Source organism: Pelodiscus sinensis, chromosome 1, assembly GCF_049634645.1.
Source record: "Pelodiscus sinensis isolate JC-2024 chromosome 1, ASM4963464v1, whole genome shotgun sequence".
NCBI classification, from domain to species: Eukaryota; Metazoa; Chordata; order Testudines; family Trionychidae; genus Pelodiscus; species Pelodiscus sinensis.
The window spans coordinates 41,380,965-41,399,953 of NC_134711.1; the positions used below are offsets into that span (position 1 = coordinate 41,380,965).

The following is an 18,989-nucleotide window of genomic DNA, read 5'->3' on the forward strand; positions in this document are numbered from 1 at the left end:
TCCTTTATCAACTTAAGCTTGTTGCTTAGTTCATTGTTTTTCTGCATAATAGCGTATTTCCTTTCCTTACTTTATTACCCTTTAAGTATTTATATGAGGCTATCACATGCCTGCTTTCCATATGAAAAAGGCTTAATAAATTAAGTTTCAATTAACCTGTCCTTCTAAATCATTAATCTGAAGGGTTTTTTTTTATTTTTGTTGTCTTTTTTTAACCTCTTAATATATTTTTCTTTCTCTCCCACGAATTAAGGCTTTACTCCAGGGCTCTTGTACATTTCAAAAGCAGAAGTGCTGCGGGCTGCATGGGGTGAGTGGGGACTCAAGCACTCCCCGCTTGCCCTGTGCTCTCTGTGGTCCCCTCCTTGCTGCCTGGGGGGAGTTGGCTTAAAAGCTGGTTCCCCCCCACCCCAGCACCATCTCTGGTGTGCCACCTGCCCACTCCCCCGCAGCATCTGTCGGTGGGGGGGCAGGGAAGGGTAGGGGATCCAGCCCATGTTCGTGGTAGCCAGGGCTGGTCATGAATAGGGGCTGTTCAGGCATCAGAGCCCTGGCCACTGTGAACAGAGGCTGCTCCAGCACTATCCCCTGTTCATGGCAGCCAGGGATGACCACAGACAGGGGCTGCTGCCTGAACAGCCCCTGTCCATGGCCAGCCCTGGCTACTGCAAACAGGGACCGCTAGACTCAGTGTGAGCTAGGACTGAGCTGTCCTGGTTCACGCTAATTGCTACGCCTCTGCATTTTAAATGTAGTAAGAGCCCAGAGGCTCTTATCAAGCATAGCAGGACTTACCGACTAATCATATAGTCACTATATGATTAGCCAGATAATTGCATTTTAACATCCTTAATCGTAACTCCATTTCTCCTGTTTATGTACTTTCTCTTCACCTTGATTTTTATGAGTCTTCTCTTCTTCCTTCCTGGGACTCTGGCCTTAAGGAAAATAAACCTGTTAACATTACTTTTGTTTCAAGACCCAGTGCGCACTCGCTGTGTCCACAGTTGGTTGACACACAGTTCATTTTATTGCTTAGTCCTCTTTCCTCCTGCCTGATAATGGACAACCAGTACCAAAGTGTAAGAATTATTTTGGAAGCAAAGAACATACCAGGCATTTGTGCTGTAGAGGTTGAGTTGTAGTAAACCGATGAGGACTCTTAATGATCAGAGAAGGAGAGAAGTCCTCTGCCTGCTAATCTCACTAAGTATCAGGAGTTGTGTAAGTGTGGATCCCAGTGTACATATGTCTCATGTTATGAGATCAGTTTTTTTTAATAGTAGTGTGAGGGCTGCACACTAAAGTGGTTTTTGTTCTTGGGTGTGCCTTTTGTGATTTTTGGTGAACTTGTCCACCTCGCTGCATCTCCAGGGGGAAATTATCAGACGTTTACAGAACTGAATTTCTTGATGTGTGAGAGGGTGAATCCCTTTCATATAAAAAAATACCACAAGTCTCTAGGGAGGAGCTGAAGACACTCTGAGAAGATCAAATGATGGCTGGATCAGCCCTGAAGGCATCCAGAGTTGCCTCTAACCTGGCTGCAGGGCTAATAGCCTCCTAGCTGTTACCATCTGAAATACCAAAGGAGGCCCAGAACACCATACACACGTTCAAAGAAATGAAGCTGTTCAGCAAAAATACTGACTCAGCATTCCACTCTTTAAAGGATTCAAGGCTCAATCTGTGATCACGGGGGATCTGCAAACCAACTTAATACAGGAAGTGCTATAGGTATCTGCTTCAATAGAAACAGTAGGCTTATCCATAATCTCAGAGATACCTGTCATTTCCCTCACCTATCCAACCCCATCAAGACAGCAGATTTGACTGAAGGGTCCAGAGCTATATTGTAAATCATTAGGAGCCAGCATTTTAGGAACTGCCTTGGGTTGGTATATGTCATTGTAACTGCCACTAGGCAGATTTGAACCTGGGATCTCTGGAGCTTACTATAGGAGCCTCTACCCTTTGAGCTAAAAGCCAGCTGGCTTTCAGCCAATACTGTAGAGGTCTCTTGGTCTTATCTGTTGCTGTGGTCTAAGTGTCACTGCATGGGTCAGTGAACCACATTAGGTATATGGGTTACATCATGTCATCATGGACACAGCTGCCCATGTTTATCTCATTAATTTCAACAGCCTTTTCCGTATTTCTTTGGGGACCCTTCTTACAAAAACCTGTTACACAAAATGGCCTCGTCGCTTCAACTGAGGAGCATAGAAGAGGTTCCTTAGGAGTGTAGGGGAAGAGACTTCCACTCTTGATATTTCCTTACCCAAAAGAAGAAAGGTGGCTTTTATCCTATCCTAGATCTGATTTGATAGAACAAATACATATGCTGCCTCAGATTCAGACTGGTATTTCTTGCTTCCATCATTCCATCTCTTCAGATTCAAAACTGTTTTGTGACTCTCTTGACTTGCAAGGCACAATTTCATGTGGCTGTGCACTCACCCAACAGGAAAGAAGAATCTGAGATTCACAGTGGGACCAAATCATTAGTAGTATAGGATAGTGCTGTTTGGACTTTGCACAGCAGCAAGAGTATTTATGAAATGCCTCGTGGAGAAAGCAGCTCACCTGAGGAGACCAGGCATTATGTATACCCCTACCAGGACAAATAACTGATCAGTGCCTGTAACGCCCCCGCTGCCTCTCGCAGGGAGGGGAGGTCGTCCTGCTCCACTGTCTCGCTCCTCAATAGTCCCCCGGTAACCGACCGGGGCGGAGGGGGACCTGGGCCCGCCCCCTCTCCAGGTCCCAGCCTAGGACCCTAAGGGAGTACGTCCGAGACATGCTGCCCGACCGGGGGGGCTACGGCCGCAACGCACCGGTCCCCGGGGTTTCCGACCCTGTCCTGGGCTGCTTCCTCTGACCCTTTCGGGTCCGTATGGCTCAGTCTGGTTCAGCGGGGCACCGGGGGTGACTCACCCACTTGGGCCGCGGGGCCCTCGGTTGCCCGTCCTGGGTCCACCGTCGGTCCTTCCACCGTGCCGCCGTCCGCGGGGGTTGTCTGTTTGCCCTCTCGCCGGAGCTCCCTCTGCCCCCTTTGGTGCCCCGGCCACCCGGCTTTTAAACCCGGCGCACTTGCTCAGGGACGCTGGCGCATGCCTCCTGCGGGGGGGAGGGCAAATGAGTGCGTGGGCGGCCCGTCGGGGAGTCGCCTGCACCAACAGCCGCTGCTGGGCCGGCGCGTTAGAGCCACCCGGACATCCGGGCGGCAGTTTCCCACGGCACCTCCGGTGCGGGGCGTGGGGTCGGGGCTTGAGCTCCCTGCTGCCCTGCTCCCGCCTACACCAGCAGCCGCCGCTGAACAGGCGCGGCAAAGCCCCTCAGGCGTCTTGGCGCCTGTCCCCCGCGGTGCCCCGGTGCGGGGTTGGGGTTCGCGATCCCCGCCGTCCTGTCACAGTGCCCAATTACAATGGGAAAGGGTGAGCCTCTAGTGCTGGGGTGGCCAAACTGTGGGTTGTGAGCCACATGCAGCTCTCTTAGCATCTAAGTGCAGTTCGCTTAGCTCCCCCCCCCCTTACATGAAAAACTTGTTTACATTGTGTGTTTATTGTATTTTAAATAAAACTATTGTACTAAATAGGATTATTTAATTTGAGGTTCTATTTTTTCCTTTAAAACATGATGTAAATGAAGCGGATGCTGGTGAGTTGAGGCTAAACATTTTTAATAGGAGTGGATAAAGTTTAATGGAACGATCATTTAATGTGTACAGAATTGTAATGAACCAAACTTAGATATGATATTTTTCATTAAAATAATTTAACCTGGTGAAAACCAGTGGTCATATTTTACAAAACTGAAGTCTGCATCATGCATGTACTAGGCGATGCAAAGTAAATTATGTATATTTTGAAAGCTGTATTTGATAAAAAAAATATATAAACTCACCAGCATCTGCTTCATTTACACCAGGTACTAATGCACATAGCAGCTTATTCTTACTAGGGTCAAAGAGAAGGGAAGAATTGCTGATACTTAAGTTAAAAACTTGATTCAAACTGAAACTAAATTTTGTTTGGATAAGAATTCTATCTCACTGCTGCTACTTTTTCCCCATTTTTTGCTAAGATTCATCTTATGATTGTCGTATCTGACCATGGTTGCTGAGTTGGTTTTCATCTTATTTTGGTGACTTGTTTTTAACTCTCAAAAGTTAAATTGGGACAATGAAACTTTCATCTGCTTTGACTTTACTTTTATGAAAAGCCTCTCTCCTATGTTTCTTTCAACACTGATTTTTTTTAAAGATTACATCTTGAATTGCTTTCTATATACAAGATTGTTGTCAATTATTAACATAGTTTACTCTGTGTCCAGTAACTCCAAGACTTTGATATAATTTGGTTGTAGAGAGGTTCGAAATGAGATGTTCCAAAAATACTCTATCTTGGAGGTTAAATATTGAGCGTGGCACTTTCAGCATGTGAATGAATAGCTGCCAAAACCAATTGGATGCATTAAGTGAAGAGAATATTGGCAGCTCCAGCTGAAATGGGGGCAATGTCCTCTACCATACTGTAGCGAGTGAGTCTTTTTTTGTTCTAATTGTGGTTGTGTTGCTAACTCGTAGTATGTGTTCTAGGACTTTATTAATAAATACTGCTTTGTTACAGCGTGCTATCATTTGTATTTTGGATGTAATGAAGCGATAATCCTCCTTGTTCTTGTACTTGATGAGAAGCAGTGACTCTTATTACACCATTTTAATATGGCAGATTGGTTAATTCCTATCTGCAGTTTTCTAAAGACTCAGGAGAGCAGTAGAAGCTGCAGAAGCAGCCCAAGTAGGAACCAGTATCCCTTTTAGGGTTGCCAGGTGTCTGGTTTTGAGCTTTCTGTCCAGGAAACAAATTGGGAAAGTACTAGACATATAAATTTTCTAATTAAGTTTTATTATTATCATGAATGTTAGTACATAGTTGCGTATTGCCAGGCTGGTAGACACGCTCACACTGTGTGAGTGTGTCTACCAGTCGGGCAGTACACAAGTACACAGTGGAGAAGGAGGTGGGGACAGGGCCTGGGAAGGATGGAATCCCCAGGGCTGGACTCGCCTGTGCACAGGATGGGTAGCACCCCAGGATCTGCGTGCACCCAGGGCCAGCTCCAGTCCCCACCAGCTGGCTCTACACCCTCTACACACTCCCTTTCCCTGACCAGCCCCGCTCCTCCCAATCGCCTCCCGGCCAGCCCTACTTCCTGCTTGCCACTCCCGCCAGCCCTGCTCCTCTCCTGGCAGGTCCCGTCCCCCCTCCTCCATCTGAGATCAAGTGTGTCTGGTATTTTTTTGAAATAATCTGGTAACCCTAATTCCTTCTAATTTTTCCCATCTGTGTTTGGAATAAGTGTTAAATGCACTGAGGCATGTGTGGATGTGCACCACAAATAGAAACACATGCTGGCAGCTGTAAGTGCTCTGCTAATCAGCTGTGCAGCATTTGAATCTCTCCTTGGTGGGGAGCTTTGAACATTCTGGGAACTTTCAGTATTAGCCTTAGTCAGTAGTATGGACCAGACTCCATAAACTGGGTTACTGAAATTTCCAGGCCTATAATTAGGGCAGTGCATGAGGGACAGCTGGGGGTATGGGAGGGGTGCAAAAATGGGATAGTGTAGGATTGCTCCCCACTTCTCTAAACACCCAACAGGATTAGATCAGGTGGCATTAGCTAGAGCCAGGGTAGAGCAGCACCTGTTAGGGGTGCTGGGGAGGGGGAAGGGCAGAGGTACTCTTGTTTCCATTTTGCCCTGGGCTCCAAATGGGGTTGGCTCACCTGTTGCCAGTGTCATGGGGTAGCTACAGCTGAGGGAGAAGAGTGAGGCTTGGCCCCTTGCTGGCCACAGAGTGGGGGAAGGATCCCTGTGAGGAGCTGAGCACCCTTGGCAATTTTGACCATAACTGTAGGCTAGGGGTTGCTGGAACAGGGGAGGGCCAGAAGGCCATGCCCTCCTCTTTTCATCTGTCCAAGAGCGAGCAGGCTGGAGGTAGGGGGGGAGGTGCTAGGTTATCAACCTGCTTATTTGGGGCTTCCATCTACCTGTGTCTCGTGGGCATGCTGTGTCAGGCTGCAGCTTCCAACCCCAGCTCTGAGGGCTGCAGGTGAGTAGCCCTCTTCCAGGAAGAGGGAACCCAGCAGTGTGTCCATGGGTGGAGAGGACTGAGTTCTTGATCAAACAGACAAACTCTCTAAAACATACAGTAGATGAAGCATGGAGAAATTGTAATAAAAAATGAAAAATCTCACATTAGCTGACCTACAATTTATAAATTGAATGGAATCATAAAAATAACAAGCATTTTAAACTACTCCGGCTATTTAAACCTTTTGGAATTAAATTGGATGAGATGAGTGCAGTTCTTCTCAAGACATTAAAGCCATTAGTATATTGACTAATAAGCTTGTGATAATGAGAAAAAGTTGAGTCCTATCTAGGTATGTTGTAATAGTTTTTTGACAGCAGGAAGGTAATACTTGCCTTCACTTTTGGATATCACTGCACAATTCACAGCTCTTGACAAAGATCTTGCTTCTGTTTGCTTGACCACTAATCAGAATGGCTATGTAGTTGCTGTGTTTACCTTTCATTTAAAAAGAACGTAACTATTTTCTGCATACTGTGTATTCTACATACAGCATGTAAAAATAGTGGAAGGTCTATTTCTAAATTTACCTAAATTAGGCTAGACAAGATATTTAAATATACAGTAGGGCAGTGACACTGCAGCTTCATTTAAAGCCGGAGAAGGGCAGAGATTTTTCCTCTTTCCCCAAACCTTTCTAGGGCATGAGACCCTATACTCCCTCCTCCACATGCGAGTGAGAAGCACAGCAGGGAGGCAGGAGCAAAGCCACAGAGGCGAGGGACCCCGCCGCCTCTGCGGCTTTGCTCCAGGTCTCCCTGGTCTGCTGGGGGGGGGGGGGGGGGAGGACGCAGCTAGTGCGCCCCCCCCCCCCAGCAGACCAGGCTTTTGTTGTGGACACCTGGGGTAGAGCAGCTGGGGTGCTGCTGGGTTGGTCCTGGGGGGACCTACCCGGCAGCGCCCCAGATGTTCTGTCCCAGGCTCCAGATTCAGCCGCTGTTGAAACTGATCAGTGGCTGATTCCAGGAAGCTGGGGGCAGAGCAACTCTGCCTTGGGCTTCCTGTAGTCAGCCCCTGGTCAGTTTCAGCAGCAGCGGCTGAATCTGGAGCCAGTTCGGAGTTGCGTACAAATTCAACTTTAGAACAAACCTATATTCCCTATCTTGTACGTAACCCGGGGACTGCCTGTACAGTAAAACTCCAGTGGTCCGGCACTCCTGATGGTCCAGCACCATCTGGAACCCGGAAGTGCTCCGGGCAGCCGGACAATTGGAGCTGCTGTGCCCCTGGCTTCCCCAATTCAGCCGCTGCTGAAACTGACCAGTGGCTGACTCCGGAAAGCCCGGGGCAGAGCACCCTAGATGCTCTGCCCTGGCTTCCCCGAGTCAGCCGCTAGTCAGTTTCTGCAGCAGCTGACTTGGGGAAGTCTGGGGCAGAGCAGCTGGGGTGCTGCCAGGTTGGTCCCACAGTGCTGAGGGGCGCAAACCCCCCACTCCACTCCAGACCCCTCATAGCCCTCCCTTCCAATTGTCCGGCATATTTGATAATCCAGCACCCTCTGGGTCCTAAAGGTGCCGGATTATCGGAAGTTTACTGTATCTGCTAAATGTGCAAGGGCAGAGAAATGTACACACTGTCATTCTGTAACACCTACCAAACATAGTGGAATTTCAATGGAAGCATTCTCTTGTCCATCTACACATCTGCTATAGAAAATGAGAAACTGGGAAGTAAGAGGAAGAAACAAGTACAGCAAAATCTGGGGTTGCTCATCTATCTTAATGTCTCAAAAGGAAAATCCTGTTTAGGAAGCAGGATAAACTGAGCAGGGGGACCCTATTGAAATAATCGCTTTCCATTCTTAATAATGAACACCCCGTAAAGTTTTCTTCCAGTGCATCTAGGAACTTGATGTACAATTGAACATTAAACGGTGTTGTGTGTGAAGTTCTTTCTTCTCCTGTACTGCAAATCTACGAATGCTTCAAAAACACTGATCTTTGGGTGAGTGGGTCAAGACCTTGCTTCAGACCCTGGAGATATCTTCTGATTGCTACTGTAGGAGACAGATGCTGTCATTGTTACTCTAATTTCAGGAAGATCAGCACAAAGGAGTAAATGGGCAGAGTGCAAAATGCTAGTGCTTCCTGTGCAAGTGACGTTTCTTTTACATGAATGTTCCCTTTCTGTCTTATGAAGTCATTCAATTCTGTGGTGCACAGGGGAGACCATCAGAATGACAGTTGCTGCTGGGAAAAAGAGCGGGGCATATGATAAAACATATGAGGAGAGAGAGTAGTAGATGACAAATGCAAGAGATGCTTTTGCATAGCTTAATTTGGAGAAAGCCTTAGGAATAAGGAGGTGATATCTTCCTGAAAAAGGACTTTGTCCATACTGTCAGGATCCATAGTGTCTCCCTGCTGGTTTTACAAAACAAAAAGCAACATTTCGTAAGCATTTATAAACTTCAGTCTGGCCACCTGAGGCCATGGTGAGCTGGTGAGATGAGCACCTGTGAACATCAAGGAATAGTCCCCATCATCTTGTCTGCTGTATGTTGGGAACATATTATGAGGCTTCCTGTGAATAACTGCCTCAAATTAGCCCTTATCTCCATATCTACTTGGTTCTATGTAGAACTTTGGTTGTTGCGGTGGGTGGGAAGTCTGTAACTAAGGCTAGCATATTGTCCTCTGTTCACGTCCTTTTTTGTGTTCATGAGCACCAGATTTTGGCAATCCTGTGAGGCAAAGTGGAACCCAAGACTGCAAGCAAGGAGAGTAAAGACTTGAGTGAATGTGATAAAGATAATAGGTGTCTCAAAGAGTTGGAAGTAAGAGATGCAAGCTGGTGTAGAAAGATGAAAAGAGAAGGTATTAGTGGATGCGATAACAGAGGAATGAGCAGAGGAGAAAGTGAGGGGTTGGAAGGCAAAAGCATAACTATGAGGGGAAGGAGTGGAGAGGCTCACTGAGATGTTCCTTCCTGTGCACAGTTCCCTAACTTCAGCCCAAACTGACCACATTAACCTTATCTCCACAGTACAGGTATATGGGATTTTCACATTTAAAAAAAATCTAGTTCTCTCACCACCTCCTTGCCTTTGTTGGCAGTTGCTTCAGACTCTGCTTCCCTAGCACACAGCAGGTTCCCCATGAGATGAGTGGCCTATATGATAAGAGAAATGGGGAAGCAGCATTTGCACTTCTTTCTAGTAGAAGAAAGGCAGCAGGTCTGGGATGTTGGCTTGGATCTGTTATGTGTGGGCAGGGAGAGAGGAGAAGGCCTGTTCTCTACAAATGCTTTGCAAAAGCAGCATTGCCCCCACTGCCTTCAGGATCTACTTACCTTCATATTCTTCCTCTTCCAGATACTTTTATTTCAAAATCTACCCTAATATACAACATAAAAGGACCAAAGAAGTAGTTCTGTTGGTAGATATGCTTCAAAACTGCCATGATGTGATGGATCAAGGCAGTTTATTATATAGTTTAGCTATATACAAGTCTGCAGTAAAGGTACTATCCATGCCATTTGTGTATTTGTCAATGGCTTGGTGCTGTGAAATTTATGGGAGAAAATATAATGGCAGGAGAAAACAGCAAGACAAAGTAAATGATTAGTTGCAGAAATATTTGTTTTAGAATAATGCATTAAAAAGTAATTTTCAAAGGTCTAAGAGTTACTGCTAGTTCAGTAAATTTTTAATATTTTCTAAAAACTTAACAGCTCTAAAGGGAGAGAACTGACTAAGAAACCTCAAAATTACTATTAAAGCTATATGAACCTTGACACGTAATTGGAATGCAGAAAAATAGTCTAATTTATAAAAGTTTGCACTTTAATCCCTAAAGATTTTAGTATGCAAACTGCAGTCCAAATGTTCATTAATCTTCCCATTGAAGCATTGCTGTCTGAAGTGCATCTGGGTTATTATTAAATCTGAAGAAGGATTTAAGATTCAGAATGCATATTGAAGCTATTATGTTTATTATATCTTTTCTATCATCATTTTGAAGTAATCGCCTTTGTGAGAAATCAGTTAAGGAAAATGTGTTACTTTTTGTCTCCTGAAGATTACTTTTTAGAACTGGGGGAGAAAAGGGTTGTTTATGATACAGTTTTCTCAGAATATTAGCTTTTTATTGGAATAACCATATCCATGCTTTGAACACTAGGAGTAGGAAGTAAGGCTGTAAAATTATTTTAAAAATTATAATTTAATCAGGCATTTAAAATTAGTTATGATCAATTACAGTTTTAATCTCACCTTAGAGCCTAAAAGCATAAAGGGGCAAACAAATACCTTGGCACTGCTGAGTACAGCTTGCAAAAGGAAGTTCTAATTTTCAAGTGACCTTAGCAATTGACTGAACAAGACACAGAACAGAGTGAACTTGTAGACTCTTAAGTTTTACATTGTTTTATTTTTGAGTGAAGTTTTTTTAATCTACATTTGTAAATTGCTCCTTCATGGTGGACAGTGCACTACTTGCATGAAGTGAATTGAAAAATACTTTTTCTGTTTATTGCTTTTTTACAGCTGTTAGGATCTTCATATTGTTCTTCTTTCCCCCTCTAAATTATTCAACTATTTTACCATTTTAGAGACTATTTTCCTTTTTTTAAATGGTAGTTTGATCTAAAAAGGGTGTGTACAGCTAGATGAGGCTAAAACACTTCCTATATTTGAGTTTTATATGTTTTATCTTCTCCTTTATCAGTCTTTTCCTGTTTGCACTTCCCTTTTCCTCTATCACCTTATTCAATTTTCCCTTTCTGCAACCATTCTACTGCTCTTTTGTTCTCTGCCATCTGCCACTTTCATCCTAATTATTGACATATTTCCCTCCTTGGCTGGAAGTGTGGTCCTCGTGTGTCACCTAAACACTGTGCCTCAGACCAACAGTTGCACAGTGGGAATTGGCAGGTAAAAGGTAGAAGAATACCAAATCAAAAACAGCACAATTGTTTTTCTTAAAATAAAAAAACTTTCTTCTTTGGTCAGAAATCTCCTTTTTTGTCTGTTTTAGCTCCCTTAACTCCAGTTCTCATCCTTTCTCTCTCTTTCTCTTTTTTTCCTCCCCTTCATCCTAACAGTTATGGCAGAAGTGATAATATGTTAAAGTGAAAACTCAGAGGCAGCATAGTTTAGTGGATTTGATTGTGTGAGATCTATTCCAGAGTCTTCCAATTAAATTTGGTATGGCAAATCAATCATAGATTGTAAACTCTCTAAGGCCAGGTGGACACTAGTGGGGAAAGTTAATGGAAGATATGCAACTCCAGCTATGTGAATTGCATAGTTGGATTTGACATACCTTGAATCGATTTTCTGTGGTGGCCCCACACTGGGAAGTTGACAAGAGAAATGCTCCCGTTGGCTTCCCTTACTCCTCATGACAGAAAGGAGTGCCAGGGTCAACGGAAGGAAGTTGGCAGGAATGCTTCGAGAGGTTAGTGTGGTTCACAGAAGAAGTGGATGGATCATCACAAAGCTGATGACTGATGCAGAGCGATTTTTGCCTAAATAATAGAGGCCTGGTTCCACAGAGGTAAGATGTTCACTTGTCATTCCTCTAACCTTGCCAGTGGTAGAACCCAATCACATTACTGTTGACTTCTTTTCTTGCAGTGTTGCTAAGCATTCGTGCATTAAGTAATGGATTTCTCTCTTCTCCCAGAGGCAGAGTAAATGAAGTGTAGTATGGTAGCTTCCATGAGAGAATGTAGAAGCTGTACAAAAACAATTAGAAATGATTAGTCTAAATCATACAACAAAGGGTGCCCCCACTTCATACCTTGATGCTGGATGTCTTCAAAGCATGGAGAAGAATGTGGGGATGTCAGGGTAGACAGCTGCACTATTACCTGATAAGCCTAAGCTTATTGATTAATCCTGTCGACTATGCACATTCGCTCTCCTCCAACCCCCCGCTGATTCTGAATCAAAGCCAGTTTTTAAGCAGGCTCCTCATGAGCGCTGGTTCTGCCCCCTTGCCCCCCCCCCAGCTGCTGCCAGAATTGGGGGGGGGGCATATGAGAGCCAAAATGCATAAGGTGGCTCCGCCCATGTGCCGGCACTGCGGACCTGCCTGCCCACCTCTCTTGCTGACTCCTACTGAGGCAGTGGGGGGGGGGGGGGGGCAGGCAGGAGCTGGCTCAAAAGCCGGTTCCCACCAGCTCCGTGGGGCCACCTGCTCTTCCTCCCCCCACACACTCCCCGTGCTGCTGCATCTGTGGCAGGCCAGGCTTCACTGCAGGCAGAGGCTGCTCTGTGGCAGAAGCTCCTTGTCCCTGGGGGTCTGAGCCCCCCGTGGACAGGGATTGCTGCCGCCTGATGCTGCTACTGCTCCGCACTGCTGTCTCTGTATCGGATGCAGGAGTGCGGGGTAGCAGGCAAGAAAGAGCCTGTCTGTGTGGGAAGCTCTTTTTAAACTCTGAGGGACCATCTAATAGTCAGTAACAGCTAAAATTTGATGTGATTACATTACTATTCAATTACATGCTATCTAACATCCCTAGAAGAATGCAGAGAGTTCAGTTGGCAGTCCACAGCTTGTGGTTAGCAGCAAAAACAAGGTTATTTATAAGCAATTTATCTGGCATCCAGGCCTTCCCCTCTCTAAAGCCAACGGGGTGCTCTGTGAAAGACTTAATCCAAGCATGTTAGCAATTGTTCCTTCTCCCAAATATATGTGATTGGATCTAATTAGAGGGTGATAAGCATTTCAACAGTTTTACTCCAGAGTATTAGTTTAGGTTCCCTAACCATCTTCTTACTAGACTTGACCAAAAGATCTGTATCTACATTTCCTCTGACACTCAGGGAGTTCCAGGGTAATTGCAAAGATGAAAATGGGACAGAAAAACACTACTTTTCAGAGCTCCAAATGGGGCTAGATGCTTCTGGTGTTCAAGTCTTCTAAATCTGGCAACACTGCTCTATGTAGCTAAGTCTTTCACCCCAACTTTGAATTTTTGTAAGTACTTGCATAGATAATACTACTCTGATAGTAATTGCAATTGTTGGATAGAGAAGCATGGATGTATACTAACATGTGGCTGCTTCATAGAATCCTAGGGCTGTAAGAGACCTCAGGAGGTCATTGTGTTCAGCCCCCTACCCAAAGCAGGACCAACCTGAACTAAATCATCCCAGGCAGGGCTTTGTCAAGACAGAATTTAAAAATCTCTAGGGATGGAGAATCCACCACCTTCCTAGGTAACCCATTCCAGTGCTTCACCACCCTCCTGGTGAAATAGTTTTTCTTACTAGTCAACCTAGACCTCCCTCACTGTAATCTGACACCATTGCTCCCTGCTCTGCCATTGGTCACTACTGAGAACAGCCTCTCTCCATCCTCTTTAGAACCTCCCTTCAGGAAGTTGAAGGCTGCTATCAGATCCCCCTCATTCTTCACTTCTGCAGACTAAATAAGCCCAAATCCCTCAGCCTCTCCTCATAGGTCATGTGTTCATATCCATATCCTTCCAATAGTGGGGGGAGAGGCAGAACTGGATGCAAGATTCCAGATGTGGCCTCACCAGAGCCGAATAAAGGAGAATAATCACTTCTCCAGTCTGCTGGAAATGCTAATATGCTATTAGCCTTCTTGGCTTCAAGGGCACACAGTTGACTCTTATCCATCTACTCCTCTGATTTAATCCCCAGGCCCTTTTCGGCTGAACTGCTACTTAGCCAGTCAGTCCCTAGCCTGCAACAATACTTGGGACTCTTCCATCCCAAGTACAGGACTCTGAACTTGTCCTTGTTGAACCTCATCAGATTTCTTTTGGCCCAATCCTCCAATTTGTCTAGATGACTCTGGACTCTATCCCTGCCCTCCAACATATCTACTTCTCCTCCTAGCTTAGTGTGAGGGTGCAATCTATCCCCTCATCCAGTTCATTAATAAAGATGTTGAAAAAAAACGGCCTTAGAACTGTTCCTTGGGGCATTCCACTTGAAACCAACTGCCAACCAGACATCGAGCTGTTGATCACTACCTGTTGAGCCTGACAATCTAATAATCTTCAATTTATTTGTAAGTAACCTTTCTTTTCACAGTTAAATTGGGGTGTGTGTGTGTGTGTGTGTGTGTGTGTGTGTGTGTGTGTGTGTGTGTGAAGTAACTATCAAATCAGAGTTCATTTTTTGCAGGGGTTGGGGGCTGCTGATCCACAGAAGAATCAGTTGGGGGCTGCACATAAACAAAAAAGCCCTCAGTGATGCGGCCCCTGACTGAGAAGGAGAAAGATACACCTCACATTTCCCTTGCACACCAGAGCCTGGAGGGCCCAGGCTGGTAGATTATCTATGCTTCAGTCCTGTGCGGGGAGGAGGCCCTGGAATGTCAGTGCATACTCCCAATGCTGGAGGGAGAGCCTGAGACTCAGAGGCCAGTTCCAGGCAAGCTTGGGGCTGCATCTGGCCCCTGGGCCTTAGGTTTTCCCCCCCAATTTAGTGTGTTAATGAAATATTTATATACTGTATTAGCCAGTAGGATGGCACTATGCAGTGAAATAGCCCACTTTTTGGCAGTGTAGCCTATGTTACAATCCTACTTTCAAACATTAATATTTCCAGATTTTTTTAATTATTCTGATCTCAGTTTTTCTTGATTCTTCTTTTTCTCTTTAAGACCTGAAACCTCACAAAATACCTGAATGTAGAGACATTGTTCCCACTAGCTTCTAGCAGCCTCTTTCCTTTATTTTTATCAGCTATTTTCTCCCAGCTATGCAAGACTGATTTTTATTTGTTTATTTTCTTAGCTTTGTAGTTACTTGGTAGAAGAAGGAAGAAAGCTGCTTGTGAGTGGTATTTCAGGAAGAGTAATTGCATTATTCTGGCTGGCATTAAATTATTTTTCCTGCTGTTTAGCTGGCTTGGGCCTCAAGCCACTAGAACTTCTGTTGTCTTCATGAACATAACACTTTTGGAGGGGAATTGGACTGTCAAAGTTTTACAACAGGCTTTGTTTACAGAGGCCTCTTATTTGGAAAAAAAAATCCCGAAATGCTGCTTATCACCAAAATGGGGGAAAAAAAGTCGAGATGTGTGCAGCTTCTGCAAAGACTTTAGAAAACTAGTACATTTTGGCTCCCAGTTTGCCTTCCTAGTGTGGGGAGTTTCTTTTAAATTAATGATGGCTGGGGAGAATGGTGCTGCCTACAATTATTCACATGTAAGCATCAGAGTATTTAGTATGCCTCAGAGTGTAGAAGATATTGTTGCTATCATGATTGGCACTCTGAAAGGAAAAAAGTTACACTTGCAAATAAAGTATATCCAGGCTACTACGGTGGGAAACAAAGATGAAATAGGGTACTTTTTCATAGTTTCAGTCACATAGCTAAGGGACATCTTCAGCTGCACAGTTTTTAAAATGGAAAACATGGACATTGATTCAGAGGGGGAGAGCTGTGTTTGTATGCTGAGAAGCACACAAGCCCAAGAGAAAACTCTTAGTTGAAACAACGAGCAGTGGTGGCACCTTCGAGACTAACAACTTTATTAGCTCATGAGCTTTCATGGGTAATATCCACCTCATCAAGTGAATTTTAGTGGAAATTACAGAATTCAAGTCGTTTGTGTGTGTGTTTGTGTTTGTGTATTTATATATAAAAAACAGCAAAAGAAATTACCTGTCAGTCAATAGTATCAGTGTATATATAACAACAAAAGAACACCTGTGAGCCTGTTCCAAATAAAAAGTATTTGGATCACAGAAATTTTTTTAATCTCAACTAGAAGCTGAAAAAATCCATGGCATTAAATATAGATCTATATCATTTCAAGAAGAGTTTACCTTGCTCCTATTACTGGATTAAGTTGATACCCACCTCCAACTAGGGAAATATACTTCTATTTCATTGCTAGAATCTAGTCAGTGAACTACAACTATAGAGTATGCAGTAATTCTAGCCATTGCTAATGGTAAGAACAAAAGTAGGCCTTGTCAGAATACTAGCACTAGATATCAGCTTGCCAAGAAAGCAAATTTCTGATATTAGAGGATGTTAGAGAAGCTCCTGTGGGCCTCTTAAGCAGAGGTGAAAGTAAGCAGGTGAACCCAAGTGTGCAGCTCCAGCAAGAACTGGCTGAGTTGCAGCAAAAACCAGTGGAAGCTATTTAAAGAACTGGCAGGGACCCAGATTGCAATAGGACAGTACCTGTCAGTAATTTTAAGTTACTTTCACTGCTGCTCTTACGTAATTGCATAAAAGCATTTGTAAGGGGTTGGGGGAGGGGTGTCTGTTCCTCTCTCATAGTAAACTATTTATTTGAAAATTATCCCTGGCTGAGGAGACAAGTTTGTGGGGACAAAAATGCAGCTATTTCTTTGCCAAAACATAGGTTTCTTACTCTCACCCTTTTTCCTGCCAAAGAATGGCCTCTTAATTACATAATAGTGTATTTGATTATGTTGATGCATGACTATGGCTTCAGTTTGTCTTTTGTCTCCAAGGAGAGCTGGTTTGCATCTGCTTTTCTAAATTGGCACGTGTCTCAACAATGTCATACAGTAGACTTTGGTAAATTTACAGACAATGTTACCATATGTATTTTATTACTAATCTGCAAACTGAGTTTTCATGTGGTAGCTGACAAGGCATACTTTTTACAAAATGTATCATAGTATTGTAAAAGAGTGACCATCAATACACTCTGTCTCAGGGATTTTTTAGATTAAATGGCAAATAGTGTCTGACCATTACAGTGTGTGTGTGTGTAATGTGGTAAAATGGTATATATTTTTCAAATATTTGATGTGGGGGGGGATGAAGAATATCACTAGAAGTTGGTCAGTGAGTGTAGTTTATTGTGAAACTTGTTTATAGAAGACTTTGAAGGAAAAAAGTACAATCTTTAAAACAGCTTTAATATTTTTTTTGGTACATCAGTGCTCAAGGTTGTAAGAATTCTTTTATTTTGCCAGTTAAAAATGGCAATAGCGTATCGAAAATATGCATATGTAATAATATGTTGATTGAAAAGTGTGTCCTGTGTTGTAATGTGATGAATCTAGATGGTAAAAATTCCAATTGCAACTAGCAAAAATAAGATTTTTTTTTACATGTAGTATGGCTGTTTTGAGGCTAGTAAAAGTCAGCTTAAATTGGTTTGCATGCTGCACCACAGGGTTTAGATCTCCACCACAGAACACTAGCTGTGAAAGTAGATGTTTTTTCATAGCATAATATAGAGAAAACTAAATTAGTATTTTCATGTTTGTAGCAAGTACAATTACAGGTATGCAACTGAGCTAGTCATTGTTAATGCTTTCGCTCAAAAGTTGGTGATGTCACAATCCCATTATCCAACAATGAACTGTTTATTACTCTCTTGAAATTAGGCTTTAACTTTTTAAAGCTGTATCTTTTCTCTTCTGTTTGTAAGAAACACACTACCAGGCTGTCAAAATGCAGGAGACCAGTGGAACTTACTCTTTTTACAGGCATTTCAGTGTTTTATCTCTTTAGTTAACTGTTCTTAGCTATAATCATATAATCATTTTGTTTTGTTTTGTTTTAAAGTTTATGTAATTGGCTAAGACAGGAATGAAGTTGCTTGGGATTAGTGCTTGGAGAAATGCGGACAAATCATCCTGTTTGCTGTTTCTTGGTGTTTTTCTGGTGCTGAGTGTGCATGTCTCCCAATCCAATGCTTTTTGGATTGCTCATCTGAACATATCACTTCAAATAAGGAACAAGACTGTATGGGAGCTGGCTGACAATGGAGTATTTGGAAAAAACTCCCCATTGAAGACTGTGTCTGGAGTGGTGGTGCCACCATCTGGACCATACCAAATTGCCTGCAGTCCCTTAACAAACTTCAGCAGGCCTACGCACTCTGAGACCTGGATAGCCCTCATTATGAGGGGACACTGTACCTTCACAAAGAAAATAAATGTGGCAGCAAAGAAGGGAGCAATTGGCGTGATTATCTATAACCATCCAGGCACAGGCAATGGAGTATTTCCTATGATTTACCTGGGTTCAGAAGATATTGTTGCAGTTATGATTGGCAATCTGAAAGGCATGGACATTCTACATTTGATACAGAATGGCATCAAAGTAGTAATAGCAATAGAAGTAGGGAAACACTATGGTTCCTGGATGAATCATTATTTGGGGTCCCTTCTTCTCTGCACATTGGTGACGGTGGCCTATTTTACCTTTTATTGTGCTGGAAGGCTAAGGCTAGCGAGAATTCAGATTGAGAGATACCGACAATTAACAGATGTAAAGAAAGCTATTGGTCAACTTGAGCTTCGCATATTAAAAGAGGGTGACAAGGAAGCTGATACAGATGCAGAGAACTGTGTAGTGTGTCTGGAAGTATACAAGCCCAAAGACGTAGTACGCATTTTAAGATGCAGCCATATTTTCCATAGGTTGTGCATTGACCCTTGGCTGCTACAGCACAGAACATGCCCAGTGTGCAAATGTGACCTTCTCAAACCTAGTGAAGCTGAGCTGCCTGTCAGAAATGAAGCAGAATCTTTACAAGCTGTAGTGCCAAATGAAGCTCTTGACACCACTTTGCTTAATGAAGAAGATAGTCATAATGAATATGTGTTAGTGCAAGATTCAGAGAGCTCCTCAATGGATGAATAACTTTCTTCTTCACAGATGGATAATCAAACCAGTTTGCTGGTCCTTCATGTTGCTTCACCGTGATTACCTTGTTTGTTAAGGTCAAAATTAAACTTATATTCTTGAAATAAATTCCTAAATTCTGTCTCAACATAAATTATGAACTGTCTTTTTGCTAATTTCTCAAATGTAGAAGGAATGAAGTTGGACAAGTATTTCTCTGAGTATGTATGTAACACATTTTGGTAACTTAAATGTCAGTTTACACTTTTGGTATAAA

The 18,989-nt window shown here is 43.5% G+C and overlaps 2 protein-coding genes across 6 annotated transcripts in view; both read left to right on the forward strand.

Moving 5' to 3' along the window:
* The window catches only part of CADPS2 (calcium dependent secretion activator 2), a 514,814-nt gene that overhangs the window by 134,238 nt on the left and 361,587 nt on the right, over positions 1-18,989 (forward strand). The window lies entirely within an intron of this gene.
* On the forward strand, positions 17,467-18,866 carry RNF148 (ring finger protein 148). Its single transcript, XM_006122634.3, has one exon. The coding sequence runs from the start codon at positions 17,672-17,674 to the stop codon at positions 18,728-18,730; it is 1,059 nt and encodes a 352-aa protein (XP_006122696.2). The 5' UTR covers positions 17,467-17,671; the 3' UTR covers positions 18,731-18,866.

Bases quoted from the DNA above. Each gene is read 5' to 3' on its own strand.
- RNF148 (XM_006122634.3), top strand. From the start codon at position 17,672: ATGAAGTTGCTTGGGATTAGTGCTTGGAGAAATGCGGACAAATCATCC.